At 44.8% G+C, this 18,097-nt stretch overlaps 2 protein-coding genes across 8 annotated transcripts in view; both read left to right on the top strand.

The window, feature by feature from the left end:
- eprs1 (glutamyl-prolyl-tRNA synthetase 1) overlaps positions 1-11,515 on the top strand; it is a 30,250-nt gene extending 18,735 nt beyond the window's left edge. For 2 of the 7 annotated variants that reach the window (XM_030377398.1, XM_030377397.1), the window contains 14 exons: positions 4,237-4,482; positions 4,907-5,172; positions 5,492-5,543; positions 5,823-6,032; positions 6,541-6,613; positions 7,160-7,239; positions 7,739-7,840; positions 7,954-8,109; positions 8,459-8,656; positions 9,230-9,403; positions 9,683-9,843; positions 9,939-10,017; positions 10,146-10,210; positions 10,598-10,885. In XM_030377398.1, the coding sequence (XP_030233258.1) occupies positions 4,237-4,482; positions 4,907-5,172; positions 5,492-5,543; positions 5,823-6,032; positions 6,541-6,613; positions 7,160-7,239; positions 7,739-7,840; positions 7,954-8,109; positions 8,459-8,656; positions 9,230-9,403; positions 9,683-9,843; positions 9,939-10,017; positions 10,146-10,210; positions 10,598-10,748 (2,013 nt within the window). In that variant the 3' untranslated portion in view covers positions 10,749-10,885. Of the gene's footprint in view, positions 1-349; positions 593-1,327; positions 1,559-2,715; positions 2,947-3,568; positions 3,815-4,236; positions 4,483-4,906; positions 5,173-5,491; positions 5,544-5,822; positions 6,033-6,540; positions 6,614-7,159; positions 7,240-7,738; positions 7,841-7,953; positions 8,110-8,458; positions 8,657-9,229; positions 9,404-9,682; positions 9,844-9,938; positions 10,018-10,145; positions 10,211-10,597 lie in introns of all 7 variants that reach the window. The other 5 variants (XM_030377391.1, XM_030377393.1, XM_030377392.1 and 2 more) reach the window with 5 other exon arrangements.
- Positions 11,516-12,058: 543 nt separating this feature from the next.
- Positions 12,059-17,346, top strand: glo1 (glyoxalase 1). Its single transcript, XM_030377401.1, has 6 exons — positions 12,059-12,471; positions 14,606-14,688; positions 15,790-15,930; positions 16,416-16,483; positions 16,590-16,679; positions 16,955-17,346. The coding sequence occupies exons 1-6, from the start codon at positions 12,403-12,405 to the stop codon at positions 17,044-17,046; spliced, it is 543 nt and encodes a 180-aa protein (XP_030233261.1). The 5' UTR covers positions 12,059-12,402; the 3' UTR covers positions 17,047-17,346.
- Positions 17,347-18,097: the final 751 nt, after the last annotated feature.

Raw genomic sequence — 18,097 nt, 5'->3', positions numbered from 1 at the left:
TCATTGTTTTTTTTTGGTGCTTTTTTTTGGTGCTTGTGTTCATCATTAGTTCAATAGGTGCTTGTATTCATCATTAGGCCAATTAGTTCTTGGTCTCATCATTATTCAAGACGGACTTGCGTTAGTCATCATTATTCCAATAGTTGCTTGTACTCATCATTGCTTGAACTCATTCCGGACTAATGGACTAGTCTTCATTGTCATCAGTCCAGTCTGGTTTTGTGTCGTCTTTTGTCTACTCATTGCCATCATGGAATCTATGCTAAGTGGCGCATGACTTTGGCATGGTTACCTGGAGCTTGGCACCAATGATGGTTCAAGTTGTTAATCTGACTGTCGCTGGTACCAGGACCAGATTGACGCAGCAGTGAAGCAGCTCATGGCTCTCAAGGCGGAGTTCAAACAGATCACCGGTCAGGATTATAAACCTGGGATGACTCCTCCCTCCAACGCTGCTCCTCCCTGCCCCAAAACCACCACCACCTCGACCTCCTCCTCTTCCTCCTCCTCCCCTGCTCATTCTGGCCTGTATGAGCAGGTCTCTCAACAGGGAGATGTTTTGAGGAAACTTAAGGCTGATAAAGCACCCAAGGTATGCAGTCGCTGACCACCACTTGTGTTAATACCTTATCAGACGTTGGGATCACTAACGTTTGTCTACTCACTCTTTCTTTCATCTGTGGTTGTCGTATCACTGCTAGTGTCTGTTGCCAATGGGCCAATCGGGGCATGCATCACCCACTTTCAGCCCTAACCGGGTTCAACCCTCATCTAAACAACAAGTCATTGATGATGACGTCAATGCTTCTGCCCACAGTTTTTTGTCGAATCATTGCATGACTTCTTCATCATTGGTCTTACTGGTGCTTGTGTATGTCATTAATCAAATCAGGGCTTGTGTACATCATTGGTCCAATCAGGGCTTGTGTACATCATTGGTCCAATCAGGGCTTGTGTACATCATTGGTCCAATCCGGGCTTGTGTACATCATTGGTCCATTTAGAACTTGTGTTCATCATTGGTCCAATCAGGGCTTGTGTACATCATTGGTCCATTTAGAACTTGTGTTCATCATTGGTCCAATCAGGGCTTGTGTTCATCGTCATTAGTCAAATAGGTGCTTGCCTTGACCTCATCATTAGTCCAATCAGGGCTTGTTTTGTTTCATCAGTCCAGTCTGGTTTTGTGTCGTCATTTGTGTACTCATTGCCTGGCCATCATCCAGTCAATGCTTATTTGCTGAGTGGTGCATGACTGTGGCATGGTTACCTGGAGCTTGGCACCAATGATGGTTCAAGTTGTTAATGTGACTGTCGCTGGTACCAGGACCAGATTGACGCAGCAGTGAAGCAGCTCCTGGCTCTCAAGGCGGAGTTCAAACAGATCACCGGTCAGGATTATAAACCTGGGATGACTCCTCCCTCCAACGCTGCTCCTCCCTGCCCCAAAACCACCACCACCTCGACCTCCTCCTCATCTGCTCATTCAGGCCTGTATGAGCAGGTGTCTCAACAGGGAGATGTTTTGAGGAAACTTAAGGCTGAAAAAGCACCCAAGGTATGCAGTCACTAACCATCGCTTTTGTCAATACCTTATCAGATGTTTGGATCACTATCGTTTGTCTACTCACCCTTTGCTTCATCAGTGGTTGTCATATCACCGCTAGTGTCTGTTGCCAATAGACCAATCGGAGCATTCATCACCTACTTTAAGCCCTAACCGAGTTTGCGCCATCAACACTCATCTAAACATTGAGCAATCCAATCATTGTTGATTCATTCAATGCTTGTGCCCATAATCTTTGGTCAAATCCTTGCATGACTTTGTCATTGTTTTTTTTTGGTGCTTTTTTTTGGTGCTTGTGTTCATCATTAGTTCAATAGGTGCTTGTATTCATCATTAGGCCAATTAGTTCTTGGTCTCATCATTATTCAAGACGGACTTGCGTTCGTCATCATTAGTCCAATAGTTGCTTGTACTCATCATTGCTTGTACTCATTCCGGACTAATGGCGCATTTCCACTGCAGGGTGCGGAACGGATCGGATCGCAAAGGTGCGGGTCGGATCGCGTTTCCACCGCCAAAAGTGGGCGTGACCCGGACTTTGCCGTACCCGTTCCGACCCCATTTTAGGGACTCCTCCGTTGCGGTACCCAAAACGAGACCAGACGCCTGAAAGGGTACCCTGGAATTCTAGCTACACCCCCCCTCCGTTGATTGGTCGACAGAATCGTCACTTCCGGGTGACGCGGGGATAAAAACAAACAAACAGTAGCCTCGAGGTATTATTCTTTACAATTAACATGTCGCGTAAAAAGCTTGCTTGGGCGAACAAGGAGGTGGAGACGTTCGTCTGCATTCTTGCGGAGGAAGACGTTGTTTACGATGTTTACGTAGCTGCCGCGGCGATCGACATCCGGCCTACCACAAAGGGTACTGTCGGCGGTGGAAACGCGACCTCGGAACTGAGCTGGGCTATACCGCCCCCTCCCTACCGCCCCTTTGCGATCCGATCCGTTCCGCACCCTGCAGTGGAAACGCGGCATAATGGACTAGTCTTCATTGTCATCAGTCCAGGCTGGTTTTGTGTCGTCTTTTGTCTACTCCTTGCCATCATGGAATCTATGCTAAGTGGCGCATGACTTTGGCATGGTTACCTGGAGCTTGGCACCAATGATGGTTCAAGTTGTTAATGTGACTGTCGCTGGTACCAGGACCAGATTGACGCAGCAGTGAAGCAGCTCCTGGCTCTCAAGGCGGAGTTCAAACAGATCACCGGTCAGGATTATAAACCTGGGATGACTCCTCCCTCCAACGCTGCTCCTCCCTGCCCCAAAACCACCACCAACACCTCCTCCTCCTCCTCTGCTCCGGTAGGCCTGTATGAGCAGGTCTCTCAACAGGGTGAGGTTGTGAGGAAACTGAAGACAGAAAAAGTACCCAAGGTATGCAGCAATTTGCTGATCATTGCTCGTCGGCACAGTCCATGGACAATAACTGCTTGTATCTAGTGCTTTTGGCCCAATCAAGGCTTGTGCACATCAACACTTCCATCCCAACATCCCATCATTGTTGTTGGTCCAATCAATTCTTGTGTTCATTGGACATTAGTTCAATCATTGCATGAGTGTGAACTGTTATGGGATTACGGGTGGCTTAAGCAGCTTCCCCTGACCTGAGTCAGACTGATTGGAATCTGGGGCTGGGAAGGGCTGCACACCTGTTGTGCATTGAGCAGTCAACGTGCACAGGTTAAACCAGCCATCACCGGCACACACACGCCAGGAGATCTCCTGCACGACAACATAGAGCACCAGGTCTCGTATCGTCCACAAACTACAATAAACCGGCTTATAACATCGCCAGTAAAAGCCACCTAGGTGGAGTGTAGCATCATCTTTGCTACAATGAGTTTATCATCATCGGTCCAATCACTGTTTGTGTCCACCGTAAATGCTGCTCGTTTTGTCCAATTAACCTTCTGTTCAGAGTTGCTCTATTCAGCCAGGTTAAGCTTAGAACCAGACACTGATGGGTACAGGTGTGTTTGTGACTTTCTGGTTCCAGGACCAGATTGACGCAGCAGTGAAGCAGCTCCTGGCTCTCAAGGCGGAGTTCAAACAGATCACCGGTCAGGATTATAAACCTGGGATGACTCCTCCCACAAATACTGCTCCTTCCTGCCCCAAAACCACCTGCTCCTCCTCTTCCTCCACCACCTCCTCATCCTCTTCTGCTCATTCAGGCCTTTATGAGCAGGTCTCCAATCAGGGAGAGCTTGTAAGGAAACTCAAGTCTGAAAAGGCCTCAAAGGTATTCTAGCACATCTGTGATGTTTTTTTTCTTCTATCTGCTTGCACGGAGGAGATGGGATTTTGGGATTTTTTTCTATTGAATCCATTGTGTGGTCCTGTGTTGGTTTTATCAGCCTCTTTTTTTTCACAGGGGGTTCATTGCTGTTATAGTAAAGGAGAAACAAACACCATTTGTAGATTGGTTTTGATTAGATTACTTCATTTCTGGGTCAAACACATGCTGATGCCTGCATAACCTCTTATTGGCAGATGTGCCTGCTCAAATCACCTTCTGATTTCAGCGTTGAATTGATTGAACTGAACTAGATTGAAGGAGTTTACAGGGGAGCATGCAGCCCTTCCCCGCAATGAAAACAACCATAAAGCAATAACCTTCAAGGGATAATGGTCTTGCGCTGCTTCTCATGTTTGCACTCGCAGGACCAAGTGGATGCAGCCGTGAAGCAGCTGCTTGCCCTGAAGGCCGAGTATAAGAAGGAAACGGGCCAGGACTACAAACCCGGGATGGCTCCCACCCCAGCTGCCCAGGCCCCAGCTGCCAAGGCCCCAGCTGCCCAGGCACCCGTTGCCCAGGCCCCGGGCGGTACTGAGGCCGCTGGCCTGTATGAGCAGGTAGCTCAGCAGGGGGAAACCCTTAGGAAGCTGAAGAGCGAGAAAGCGCCCAAGGTAAGCCTGAAGAATAATTCATTGTGGCACGCTTTCTATGACTGATGGAGAAAACTGTTGCTCGGTAGTCAATGAGACATTTTGATTATTACTATGTTAAATGTAGACGTTGGGAGCATGCACTGCATGCACTTTTTCTTTTTACCTTTTTGTATCTATGTGTGTGTACTAGCTGTCAACACTGGTGACAGTTTGTTAGTTACAAAATGTATACTTTAAATATCCCTAACGTGTTTATAACATTGTAATATTATATATTGAGTTTTTGACAAGACGATTACCGATATTGTGTAGAGTGGTGGTTTACCCTCCCTTCACATTTTAACGACTGTGATTCTATTGCCAACACCTGGATGTGACGTTAATCACATGTTTAACAGCACACCAGGTTGGTGACCGTCCAGCTGCCTTGCCTCTGTTCCAGGAACAGGTGGACGAGGCCATCAAGGCTCTGCTGGCTCTGAAGGGCCAGTACAAGACCCTGACGGGCCAGGACTACAAGCCTTTGGCCGCGGCCGGCGCCACTGGAGGAGAGGAGAAGAGCCGCAAGGAGAAGGAGAACAAGTGTGAGAAGCAGGGTGGAGGAGGAGGAGGACCCAAGAAGGCCAAGGGGGAGAAGCCTGCCCCGGGGGGCAAGGAGGGGTCGGGAGGGGCAGGTGGAGAGGGATCCGGACCCAAAAAACAGACACGGTCAGGAACATGACTTTACCTTCCTATAAAGCATGGGGGGGGTGTTTTCTAGAACGATTAATCTGTTCTCCTTCAAACTAGATTTTCTATTTAACCAGCCCCAATATATTTGGACCTCTAATATTGATGCAATTAAGTACCTTTGTATACAGGAAAAGTACACTCAGGATGACATGAAATACTTGCCAAGTAACCCACTGATCCTAATGTAATCGCATGTTGAACAGCGCACCAGGTTCATATCCGTTTCATACTGGATCAACCCTGTTCTTCATGTTGAGGTGTGCTTGACTTGTTTCCATGTATCGTTCCATTTTAGGTTGGGGCTAGAAGCCAAGAAAGAAGAAAACCTTTCAGACTGGTACTCTCAAGTAAGACCAACAACATCCCAAACCCCACGCAGTTTAAAAACTCAAAAAAAGGCTCTAAAAAAAAAACACTTTAACAAAGGAAATGTCGAATAGGAAATGTTAAAATATTTTTTTTGTTACAAATATGTATCCAGCTGTTATGGAATTTCTAATAAACATTTAATGAATGAAATAAATAGACCTTAAAAAAAGAAATCGTTTAAACTCGATTTGATTAATTGCACAGCCCCAGAGGTTCTGTCCCCTGACCTACAGCTGGCGTGTGCTACCTCTGTCCAGGTGATCACCAAGTCGGAGATGATCGAGTACTACGACGTCAGCGGCTGCTACGTGCTGCGGCCCTGGTCCTACGCCATCTGGGAGTCCATCAAGGAGTTCTTTGACGCGGGCATCAAGAAGCTGGGCGTGGAGAACTGCTACTTCCCCATGTTCGTGTCGCAGGCCGCCCTGGAGAAGGAGAAGTCTCACATTGAGGATTTTGCGCCGGAGGTAAGGCGGGCCGGTGTGTTCTGATTTGACATTGCGATGAAGCGGTGGTGTGTGTGTAGTAAGGCCACCCGATATAAGATTTCCTCGGTCACTTCCGTTTGTCATTTTCGTAAAGAATACGAAGCTGTAAAAGTGAGCCTTTTAAAGGTGACATATTATACCACCAGTTGCCAGGGTAATTAGCCGTTAGAATCCGTTTTGATTGAAAATCTGCCTTTTCTGACATCGGTGTGCGTGTCCACTTAGATGTGTGCTGATAGATCAGTCCACCAGACTACCCAGTGGACTGTAGCAAACGTTGCCCATTGATCCGTCATACATCTAGGTGGACACACTAACACCTGGTGCGGTATAATGTGTCATCTTTTAAAATATAATTGTTTCAAGCACGCACCAAGTGAGCCGCCTGGTAACATCATCGGCACAGCGGTTCTGAATGTTTCTGGAAGAAGGCATTTAACATTTTCAATATTTTTCAAGACTTGTACCTCTCTCTGTTCTTCATCAGGTGGCTTGGGTGACCCGTTCAGGAAATACCGAGCTGGCTGAACCCATCGCTGTCAGACCCACTAGTGAGACCGGTGAGTACACCACACACACGCACGTGCACACGCACACAAGCTTGGAATGGCTGTTTGGGCCAGACTCATCCAATCAGGGTCGTCCCGGACATCAGGGCTGGGCTGGCCGTCTGGCAGCCCGGGTGCTCTCCCCCTAGGGCCCACGTGCGCTTTGGGCCGACGTCACAGCTGTCCTCTTTATGTTATTTATGACCGGCCCGGCTCATAAAATGGGCCCATTCGTTCTTTCTCAATTGCCACTGGGCTGGCCCAATCACGCATTGAAACCCCTCCCCCTTTTTGCCCTTCATTACATTACATATCTGAACACATCTGTTCTACCAATGGCAGATGTTTGTATTCTAGGGTTAGCTAAACATTGGTCCTAGACGTTTTTTTCCCCTCGCTCCTCATTGTAGAAGCTTGGCCAGATAGGTGTGCTGTAAAGTAAGTTAGATTAATAGGGAGTTCTGGATCAGATCTTCTGGTGCCGGCGGAGTGTGGTGACTGCTTTGCGCCAATGTTTGTGAACTAATCTTCTGTGTTTGGTTTCATATTGTGGTTCAGCGATGTACCCAGCCTACGCCAAATGGGTCCAGTCCCACAGAGACCTGCCCATCAAGCTCAACCAGTGGTGTAACGTTGTGGTCAGTGATCATCTATATTTATACCTTACGTACGGCTACATAATCGACACAAATACCTTAATTACGCTCTCTTCGTCTGTACCTTGACGAAGAGAGCGTTAATATAAAACTCTTATATGAAGAGTTGGGGAATTCAATTTACGATGTGGGAAAATTAAATGGTATACTTTCTCCCTACTATAGTGGTTGAAAATCCGCTACAGTATTGGTCAACACTCTGCTATCCTTAGATTTAAGATTGACTGTAAATCACTTATAACTTTAGGGGGTTAGTACACTTACCGTTTTTAGTTTGATTATGTATTCAGCTTCATACGTACACATTTACACCCATTTTCTCTGAACGACGGTATAATTTCAGTAACAGTTGAACCAAGTTCAAGTTGAAGTGAAGATCAAGTTTAAAACCAATTATATATAAAAAAAAAAAATGATTGTGGGTTCACCGCCACGTTAACTTTCTAACGCTTTCACCCCTCCCCACTTGCTCCCCATCCAGAGGTGGGAGTTCAAACATCCCCAGCCCTTCCTGAGGACCAGAGAGTTCCTGTGGCAGGAGGGACACACGGCGTTCGCCACCAGGGAGGAGGCAGTAGTCGAGGTCAGACACCCATGCACCTTTTTGCACAAAAATATGCACTGACCCTCAGTGCGGGAATGTGTCCCGAGTAAGACATCGGCGGGGTATCCAATGTGGTCCAATACTATGTGTAGGTGATGGAGATCCTGGAGCTGTATGCCAGGGTGTACGAAGAGCTGCTGGCCATCCCCGTGGTGCGAGGGCGCAAGACTGAGAAGGAGAAGTTTGCAGGAGGAGACTACACCACCACCGTCGAGGCCTTCATCTCTGCCAGCGGCAGGGCCATCCAGGTACGCCTCAGGCCCTAGGACAGCCGGAAGCCTGCATGTGTTGTGCCTGTGCATGTGCAGCGGGTGTCTATGATCATACATAATGTTAACTTCACGTGATAACTTCATGTATCAACATAAAAAGAGTACTTGAGTACTTCTTTATTCAAGTTTGTACTTCTGTGTGCCCGTCTCCAATGCCATTTCTAGAAATGTAATGTTGTTTGCTACTCAACCAAATTAACAGTATAACTATTTGGCCTTTAGCCATGTATGTGTTAAAGGAGAAAATGATCGGAAAATAGGGTCCTGGTTGAAATATCCCAAAGATATCCTTTTAATGCTCGTTCTGATGTTCTGTTGTCCTCAGGGAGCCACTTCCCACCATCTGGGGCAGAATTTCTCCAAGATGTTTGAGATCGTTTTTGAGGACCCAAAGAAGCCTGGAGAGAAGCAGTTTGCCTTCCAGAACTCCTGGGGCATCACCACCAGAACCATTGGGGTTCTCACCATGGTCCACGGAGACAACATGGGGCTGGTGTTGCCCCCTAGGGTGGCCTGTCTGCAGGTACAAGCAGCGACACACTATCATTACTGTTTAAAATAACCTTGATTTGTATCAATGTTATTACTAGCCAGGAGGATCATGAAACAAGGCAGCCAGGCAGATTATCATGTGATTTTATCACTTCTATGCAGGGAATGGATATCCAATTTTTCTTTGCCTGCAGGCATGGTCTATTGTGTGCACAAATCCATGTTTCTGTATATCCGAGTTCGAGGTTACACAAGTTCTTCTTGAAAACCATTCCAGTTCTCTGTCGTGTCTTTAATTCTTTACTTATATTCCTGTTGACATGATCCTATATTATCTTATGTGAATATGTCCAGCGATAAAATATTATTTTGAAAGCATTCTGGACCTTTGGTACTTAGACTCGCACCATATATACATATTGTCGGCGCACAATTTGTACATGGGGAAAGTGCATAGTATGGTATGAAGGCTCGTTCCGCACACTGTATCAAACCAATGATACCATGACAAGCCTCCACACACACACATACACAACAAATGCCTAGTGCCCATAGTAGTCCACTGTAGTTGTAACCCGTCTGGCCGCCCTGCGTTGGCTCCCAGGTCATCATCATCCCGTGCGGTATCACTGCCTCCCTGCCCGAGGCGGAGAAGGACCTGCTGCTGGCCAAATGCACCCAGTACAACAGCTGCTTGCTCAAGGCCGACATCCGTGTCAAGGCTGACGTCAGGGACAACTACTCCCCGGGCTGGAAGTTCAACCACTGGGAGCTGAAGGTGAGCCTTCGGACGTGGGTTCTGATAGAGAGGGCAGCTCCGAGGCTCTGGGACTCGTTTTCCAATCCCGCCTCAAGAGCCATCTTTTCTCCGCTGCCTTCTCTTAGCCCCCCCACCCCCCCGTGTGTCAGTGCTGCACATCTGTTGTTTGTTTTACCACCACCACCACCCCTCAGTGTAAAGCGACTTTTAGTCCTAGAAAGGCACTATATCATTTATTATTACTATTAGATTGGTCCTCTTCCAACTGTTCAGTGAGGTTGGACTTTGTCTGTGCAGGGAGTGCCGATCCGTCTTGAGGTGGGTCCTAAGGACGTGAAGCAACACCAGTGTGTGGTTGTGCGACGAGACACCGGAGAGAAGCACACCGTTCCCGAGGCTGATGTGGTGAAAACTCTGACGACCATGTTGGAAGACATCCAGAACAACCTGTTCACCAGGTGTGACTTGAACAGCAGATTGAGGGGGCAGTTTAAAAAACGCCCACTTATGATTAAGCATAAACCTACATTTTGTGTCTCTCTCTCTCCCCCAGGGCATCCGCTGACTTAAAGAAACACATGGTGACAGCCGAAACAATGGAGCAGTTGCAGAAAGAACTAGAACAGGGCAGGGTAAGTCCACACACACAAATCCTGTGATTTGACACACTTACTTGCATCCACACACATGAATCCTCTTGCATGTGTGTTTTCATGTGATGTATGTTTCTTGTTTTTCATTATTTGTTATTATTATCCAGATTGTCCAGATTCCGTTCTGCGGAGCAATTAAGTGTGAAGATTGGATCAAGAAGACCACAACAAAGTGAGTGAAAACAGAAGAAAATGTTTACAATTCGTGTCCCCTACGCCCGATAAATTGGACGATAAATGTACCTTGAGTTAATATTGATGTGATTTAACAGCATCAATCACTGACTCAGCGCAGTGCCCCAAAGGAAATGTGACTTAAGAAGCTACTATAAAAGTAGAGTTTGTCTAATAAAGTAGACATGGACGTAATAGTTGATAAGCAGTTGGACCACTTCAGTTGCGTTTAATTGCACTGTTGTGCGTGAATATAGGTTGCTTTTGATAGCATGACGGTGGGCAGTTGTATCGTTAGTTTAGTTCCGGATACCAACAATCTCTGCTTTTAGTTATCAAATAAAAAATGGGTGGGAGACCTGAAACTGTCTGTTCATCTCCTCAGGGACCAGGACTTGGAGGCCGGGGCCCCCTCCATGGGAGCCAAGGGCCTTTGTATCCCCTTCAACCCCCTGAAGACGCTGCAGCCTGGACAGATGTGTCTCTGCGGCCAAGAGCCTGCCAAATATTACACACTGTTTGGTCGCAGCTACTAAAGTATTGTTCTCCCTGATCAGACGAAAGATGGAGATGATAACCATCAACGTCCGTTTCCAACAGTACCGTTTTATAAAAAGGGCTTATTTTACTTTCTCCTTCCTACTTCCTGTTAATGTTATTTAGTTTCCTAGATGTAGAGGGCTGTGATAATTTGTTGGAAACCGTGGTTTTACATGTTGTTTTTTTTACACAAGACAGCACTAAGGTGAAGGGCGGACTGTTTCAATTCTACTGTTCTGTAGGAAAGAACCGTTACAGCAGTCTAGCCTTGGGCAAATGGACGCCACTGCCTGCAACACCACCTAGAAGGGGAGCCTAATTATTTTATTTTTAAAGATCCAAGCCGTGCTGCCTGCAGGTAGCAGGGCATCACTGATGGTGAAGCGATTTAAACCACTGTGATCTTTAGAAGTTTACATAACTTTATTAGTGTTTGTTCAGCTAAAGTAAGAATTTAAAGAATTTAAAAAAAGGTATATATAGAAAATATTAATCAGGTTGTTCCTGTGTGAGCAACTCCTAACTCAGGACAAATTAAGCTGAAATTCTTCACACTATCAAGCCTTCTGTATCTAGGACTAGTGATGCAGCCAATACCTTCCTGATGCATCCTCATTCATTTTATTTTGAAAACCAGATCCTGATCATGTCTGTCATCTAAATACTGTGGTAATTAACTTAAGCCTTCTACTCTATTTCCATTTAGACCATACAACCAATATATCCCTCCCCTGTAATTAAAACAAACAGAAAAACAATACTACCCATGGCTTGCTGTGCTTTTATTTCATGCGTTGAAGTTGGTGGAAAAAGTTTGCTTTTTTTAAATAAAGTTACAATACTGAGAGATCATTATCTAGTTTACAGGTAATTATGTAGAAATTGGTAAATATCATACTTTTTGAATATCCAACGTTGACAACTGAAAACACGTTTCTCCAATGAAAAGTGCATTATATATATGTTAACGAAATATTAATCGTAAGAAGAGCCATAGTCCTATGTTATGGCTACACATCGTAGTAGCTGGTGCATCGTACTTTATTTCATTTGAAGTGAAATGAAAATTGAGCGGAAGTAGGTAGGTGGGCGGTGCCAGGCTACACAGAGGCTGGGCCAGAAAGCATCACCTGCAACGGGCGGAGTTACGCCACGTTACCTGATGACTAATTTGCGGGATTTAGCTTTCAGAAGGATGTATAGACCGACTTTCCAGTGGCCAGCCAACACGTTGTCTATTTCAAAACGTCTAATTACTTGAGTACAGATCCTGGCCTGCAAGGTTAGCAACCTGGTTCGAAATAAATATGAAGAAAGTGAAACGTTCCGTTAACCCGGATATTAGCTTGTTTGATAAAAACTTTAGATATTAATCCGAAATCAGATTTGTGAAATTAATCAAGTGGACATCTGAATGGTACGGGCTAAATGCAAACTCCCACCTGTGCCTTAACCGCGGCCAGCCCATATGGGGTAATCACAAAAGCACCATTACGCGTTCGAGTGCGCCCATCCACAGACGAGCATGATCGGTGATCTGGCTTCGCGATACTTTCTGGTTTGAGAGCCGACGTACCGCCTTCTGTCATTCCTACACCCCGCCTAGCCGAGCTCCCTCGCCTCGACATTACGTTGTCTATATCGGAAAGAATGAGTGACCAAGGACTCTCGGAAGAGGCCGTGGTAGCAGCTTGCAAAGATGGAAATCCTATCACGAAGGTAGGGCGGTTGGTCTTGTTTCAAGTTTCTGAAACTAACTTCAAATTTGTATTCGTCTTCCTTCAAACACTACCAAAAACTGCACGTTTGGCTTCCTCCCCATACAAACGATGGCTGACAGTTCCAGTCGTGTGTGTATATATAGCCCGGTTGCGTTTGAAAGCACCTGACAAACGAACTGTTTCATTAAACTTAACATGTTCAAGTTTTAAAGGTTGACTGTGCATATCTGTGTTGGTTGGCAGGCCAATGGTCGGCTATGCTGATTCGATTTGCAGGTGAAGCCAACAGTGTTAGGCCTCCTACTTTTTCCGTTGTTTACGCAACTTACCTTTATTATCGTGTTATCGCAATGGGCCAAAAAGTATTCCTGGCGAGGTCATTCGAGCTCTTATCTCGCAGTTACTTTGCTGTAACGTCTTAAGGATCAAGTCATGATGACTCGATAATCGATTATGAATGCCTGCGACATACCTGCATTCACACCGGGGGCATGAGCCCTACGTTAACGTCAAGCATTGACTCATTGAAGCAAGATTCAAAACATTCTATGGACACATACTTGCTTAATTTTTTCTCTTTTTCTACTTCAAATCCCCTCGAATATGGATATTGGATATGTCCTATAGTTGGAAGATAGTTGGGCTTAAAGGTTACTACCATAAATATCCATATTAATGAATGACGACCTTGTCTCACAGAGTGCATTCTTATATCATGTCCTTACTGAGGGGAGAGAGAAACGGGTTTACCCTAGCATGTGTTTGTGATATAATAAGGGAAAAAGGTTTATGACATAAAACCAGTAAAACCAAACGTGAGAGTTTAACACTGAAGGCTTACTAGAATTGAACTGCTCTGTGCTTGCTGCTCTGTTGACTACTCTAGTCAGAACAGCTATTATACACAGTACAATATTCACCGTCTTTATTACAGGGTTACAGGCTGAGGAGAGGAGGTCTGGATGATTGGAATGTGGAGGTTAAGAGGAGAGGGGACCTAGGATTCTGCTGGCTGGGATGCGATGTAGCAAGATGGGACAGGGGCCAGGGTGATGACCTGAAAGCTGCAAAAAAAAAATCATAGCCTTTGAATATCTCCCTGTTTACAGGGAGATATTCAAGTGCATTGAAATCTGGCTCAGATATGTGTAGGAAAGGCTGCAACTGGAAAGGATGTTTTTAGAATAGCATGTGTATCATTATGGGCATGGTCTTTCCTGGATTAATTTGCGTCCATGCATCAATAAATTGACCCGTTTCTTGACTGGTCCAGACACACTTTTGCCCAACCGCCGACGCTTACACAAGCAGTGAGCTGGAAAGGACTCACTCATTCCCCTTGCACCTGCTGGTGCAGAGGGTAGCAAGAAGGAAAGGACATCACCACAATACCAACCTCCCTTCAAACGTTAATGACCTATTGGCCAATCTCTGCATTTACTGTACATGAGAGAGAAAATTAAATAACTGTCTCTTCAGAAGTCGTAGCACCGACTTGCCATGATCCCTGTCTAGCCGTCGCCCAGTGAGGTGAACGGTTGTATTATCGACCAGGGTATGCTGATGGTGTTCACCCAATGCGAAGTAATATAGACTTCAAAACTAGAGACCAATTTTCAAGATACTTTTATGATCTCCGACGACAGCTGGTTAAGGTCCAATCCCATTTCTACCCCTTAACCTTTCCCCTTACCCCTCCCCCTTGTTTTGAAGGGGTAAGGTACCCCTTCAAAACAAGCGGGAGGGGTAAGGGGAAGGAAAAGATAGAAATGGGATTGGGCCTTAATAAGTGATTTACAGGCGGGGCTAATGCATGACCACTGAGGCAGCCAGGGCCTCTAATGTATGACCAATGAGGCAGCCAGGGCCTCTAATGTATGACCACTGAGGCAGCCAGGGCCTCTAATGTATGACCACTGAGGCAGCCAGGGCCTCTAATGTATGACCACTGAGGCAGCCGGGCATCTAATGTATGACCACTGAGGCAGCCAGGGCCTCTAATGTATGACCACTGAGGCAGCCAGGGCCTCTAATGTATGACCACTGAGTCAGCCGGGCATCTAATACATGACCACTGATGCATTCACTTAGTTCTGATGCATGACCACTGATGGGTGTCTCTGCTGTTTCAGGACTTCATGATGCAGCAGACCATGCTACGGGTGAAAGATCCGGTCAAATCGTTGGACTTCTACACCAGAATCCTGGGAATGACGTAAGTCTGACTGGAATGTCTCGCACAATTGCTTGGGGACAGAGGATGCATCAGTGTATCCTGCCGGGCAGTCTTTGAGTGATTCCTCGACTACGTCCTGATAAACGCCCCTAAAGCCCCTAAACACAGTGTTTTGACCCTCGTGTTTACAGTTTCATTCAGATCACTTTGCTTAATGGAAGTAGTTTGAGCAAACTAATGTCATGAGACTACATTTACTTTAATACAGAGCAAAATACAGTGGCGCAATAAGTTATAAAGGGTATTAATGTTGGTCTATGGGTGCATAAACATATTCTTTAGTGGGTGTCTCGTGTGTTCCTGTGGGACATGTTGTGGTGTCTGCGTTTGTTGGTTGTGTTTGCCGGTTACGCTGCCATTTCCGCATGGCTTTATTTATGGCCCATTATATTCTGAGCTCAATGAGTTGGTGATTCAGGCATTTCTAAGAGTTTTATTTCATAACTCCATGTTCTGTACCTATTGTTTAAAACAGGTTGGAGAGATCAAATACATTAGAACAAATATATTAGGTTAGTTAAAGAGCTCTGCTTTAACTAACTTAGTACAAAAAACACCATGAAGCTTGTAGCTGTATTACATTTAATTAAGTATAATAATTATTATCAGATAATTTCCTTTTTCAATATAACAAAAAGGCAGATTTATTTTTAATGTTTGCATATTTTGCCTATTAGGATTCTGAAATAAATCCTCTCTCATTGAGTTATTGTGATTAAGTAGAACTGAATTCATCATTGGGGATGTAATGTTAATAATCGTTCCGTCTGAAAGAAAACAAATGTATAAAATGACTTAGTTTTTTGCTTCTTGTTTTCAATTCATTTATAGTAGGAATATATATTCCTATATAAAGCCTACTTTATATGGGATTATATATTCCAACCCTGTAGAGTAAAAATTCTTATTCTGCTGATTTTCTGTTTTCAGTACTTTATAAGGCCCCATTGTCGTTGTAATTAATGTCTGATGCCTAGTGTCTCCAGCAAGTCCCCAAGACGGACAGCTAAACAGAATGTAGAGCATGTACACAAACACATGGTTCAGTTGAACATATTTGTATGTCTCCGTATCCACCAGGCTACTGCAGAAATTCGACTTCCCCGCCATGCGCTTCTCACTCTTCTTCTTGGGCTATGAGGACAAGAAGGAGATCCCCTCCGAGGTGAAGGAGAAGACTGCCTGGACCTTCTCCAGGAGAGCCACCATCGAGCTGACGCAGTAAGAGCAACCGTTGACTCACTAACCGGCTTCCTCGCATGAAACGGGGCCCGTAGTTGTCTCATGTGTAGTTGTCCTAACTGGCAAACCATTCTGAAAACATGGGGACATCCTTTTTGCCCTACTTTTTAGGAAGAAATCCAAGTTGTATATTTTGGTGTCCAAGCTCGCAAAAAATACTCTTTATGAATGAAAATCCACACTTTATCAATTATATTAAATCAAAGTAGAAACAGAATGAGACCCCCCCCCCATTATGTTAACGGAACACTGTTAAACTGACAATTCAAAATAATCTCACTTTTCAAGACTCCCAAAGCAATACACAGTGTGTGGGGGGTTACGACTCTTCATCCACTATTTCATGAATCGTTTCAATTACCAACCCAATTATTGAATGGTTGGATAAAGACCAGGATTTGACCAGTTGTCTCCTCTCTGGCCTGCGCCCCTCTCTCCTGTCCCTGGGCTCTTCTACCCTCCAGTAACTGGGGTTCTGAGAGTGACGAGAACCAGTCTTATCACAACGGTAACTCGGATCCTCGTGGCTTCGGTGAGTATGCTTCATTAGTTTGTCTATGTGTGTGTTTTTAATATCTAAAACCCTTTCAACATATAACCAGTCACATTTTATCTTGCGCTGTTACTCTATTGGGCAGGTCATATCGGTATTGCTGTACCTGATGTCTTTGCTGCCTGCAAAGTGTTTGAAGAGCAGGGGGTCACATTCGTCAAGAAACCAGATGATGGTAAGCCTAGATGGAATTCCAAAAATGGAATTTTTAAAATAAGATTCACAGCATCAATAATCAGAAAGTTGAAAAGAGCTAATTCTGGGGTGCAAAACTCCTGTTGAGATAGGTGAACTGTTGCTTTCAACACCAATTCAAAGCTTCTGGCTAATGTTACAAAGACATTCTTACAATTGCAAGTTAGTTATGGTAAAAAAAAAAAAAAGAACTGTTACATGACTTGGGTCTTGAACTGAGGATATGAGGTCGCTGTGTGTGCGTTTGTGTCTCAGGTAAAATGAAAGGCTTGGCGTTTATCCAAGACCCTGATGGTTATTGGATTGAAATCCTGAGTCCCAACAACATGGTGTCCATCACCTCCTAGAAACCAGCCAGTGCTCCCCCTCCTCCGCCGTGGTACAAAGTCACACAGCCAGTCTGCTGCTGGCGCTTCCAGTGAGCAGCTAACATTACTTACAGACACACAAACAAGACTGTGAACCAAGGTGTGCAGTTTGATGCCGTTTGATTTAACACCACATTTCATAAAATGGGAAAATCAGATCTGACTTTCCATTGAAATGAAGTGTTCAAAGTCTTCAACATTTTCTTTTTGGATTGAAATATAGTATTGATCTTGTGATGCGGTTGCTACTGTGCAATAAACTTTGCTGTTTCCAAACAAGTGCTTGCTGTCATTTTAGTACAATTTGGTTTCTGATTGAATTTTGGGGCAGCTGAAAAGCTGATAAACTGATAAAAATATATAGATTTGGCGCCTAGACATTTCTTTAAGTTTCACTCACCTGGCATACCTACTGTGAGTTTCATTGACCAGTGTAGCAACAAAATGACCCCATACATTGACTAGGCGATGTTTATATTGCTCCAGAAGAGATAATGAGAGAGTATGAACAGTATAACAAATTTTCCGTCAAAGTTGATTAATATATATATTACATGTAATTGTTATTCTGTCTTACAAAATGTTTCTAAATCTAGATTTGGCTAAACGAATGTTCATTACCCTAGAACAGTTACGGTATATTTTCTTTGATTTCTGATTTACAGTACTAGTCTCTTTATTACTCAATATGGTGTAGTTTCGCCAACAAAAAAAATCCAATGATGCATTGTGATGTACAAGCCCTGTGGGGAAAATCGATGCATTTCACCCCGAAATTGGATCGTTTCACTTCCCCTCCCTATACCCCTAATTCTACAGACTTTACGGGAATCAGTACAATGGAAACACAATACCAGAATGTGGACATGTCCCTTAAAGATGGCTAAGGTATAGCACAACAATAACAATATTTCCATTAGTGATGTACAAAGTGACCATTATTGTCTTTACATGGAGGCTAATAGCATCCCAAAGGAGGTTCCATCGATGTGTTTGTAAGGGATAGGTGTCAGGTGAGAATCCCAACACA

The sequence above is a fragment of the Gadus morhua genome, chromosome 14 (genome assembly GCF_902167405.1).
Source record: "Gadus morhua chromosome 14, gadMor3.0, whole genome shotgun sequence".
Taxonomy (NCBI): domain Eukaryota; kingdom Metazoa; phylum Chordata; class Actinopteri; order Gadiformes; family Gadidae; genus Gadus; species Gadus morhua.
The sequence above is the reverse complement of the archived record's forward strand: the minus strand, read 5'-3'. Positions and strand labels throughout refer to the sequence as shown.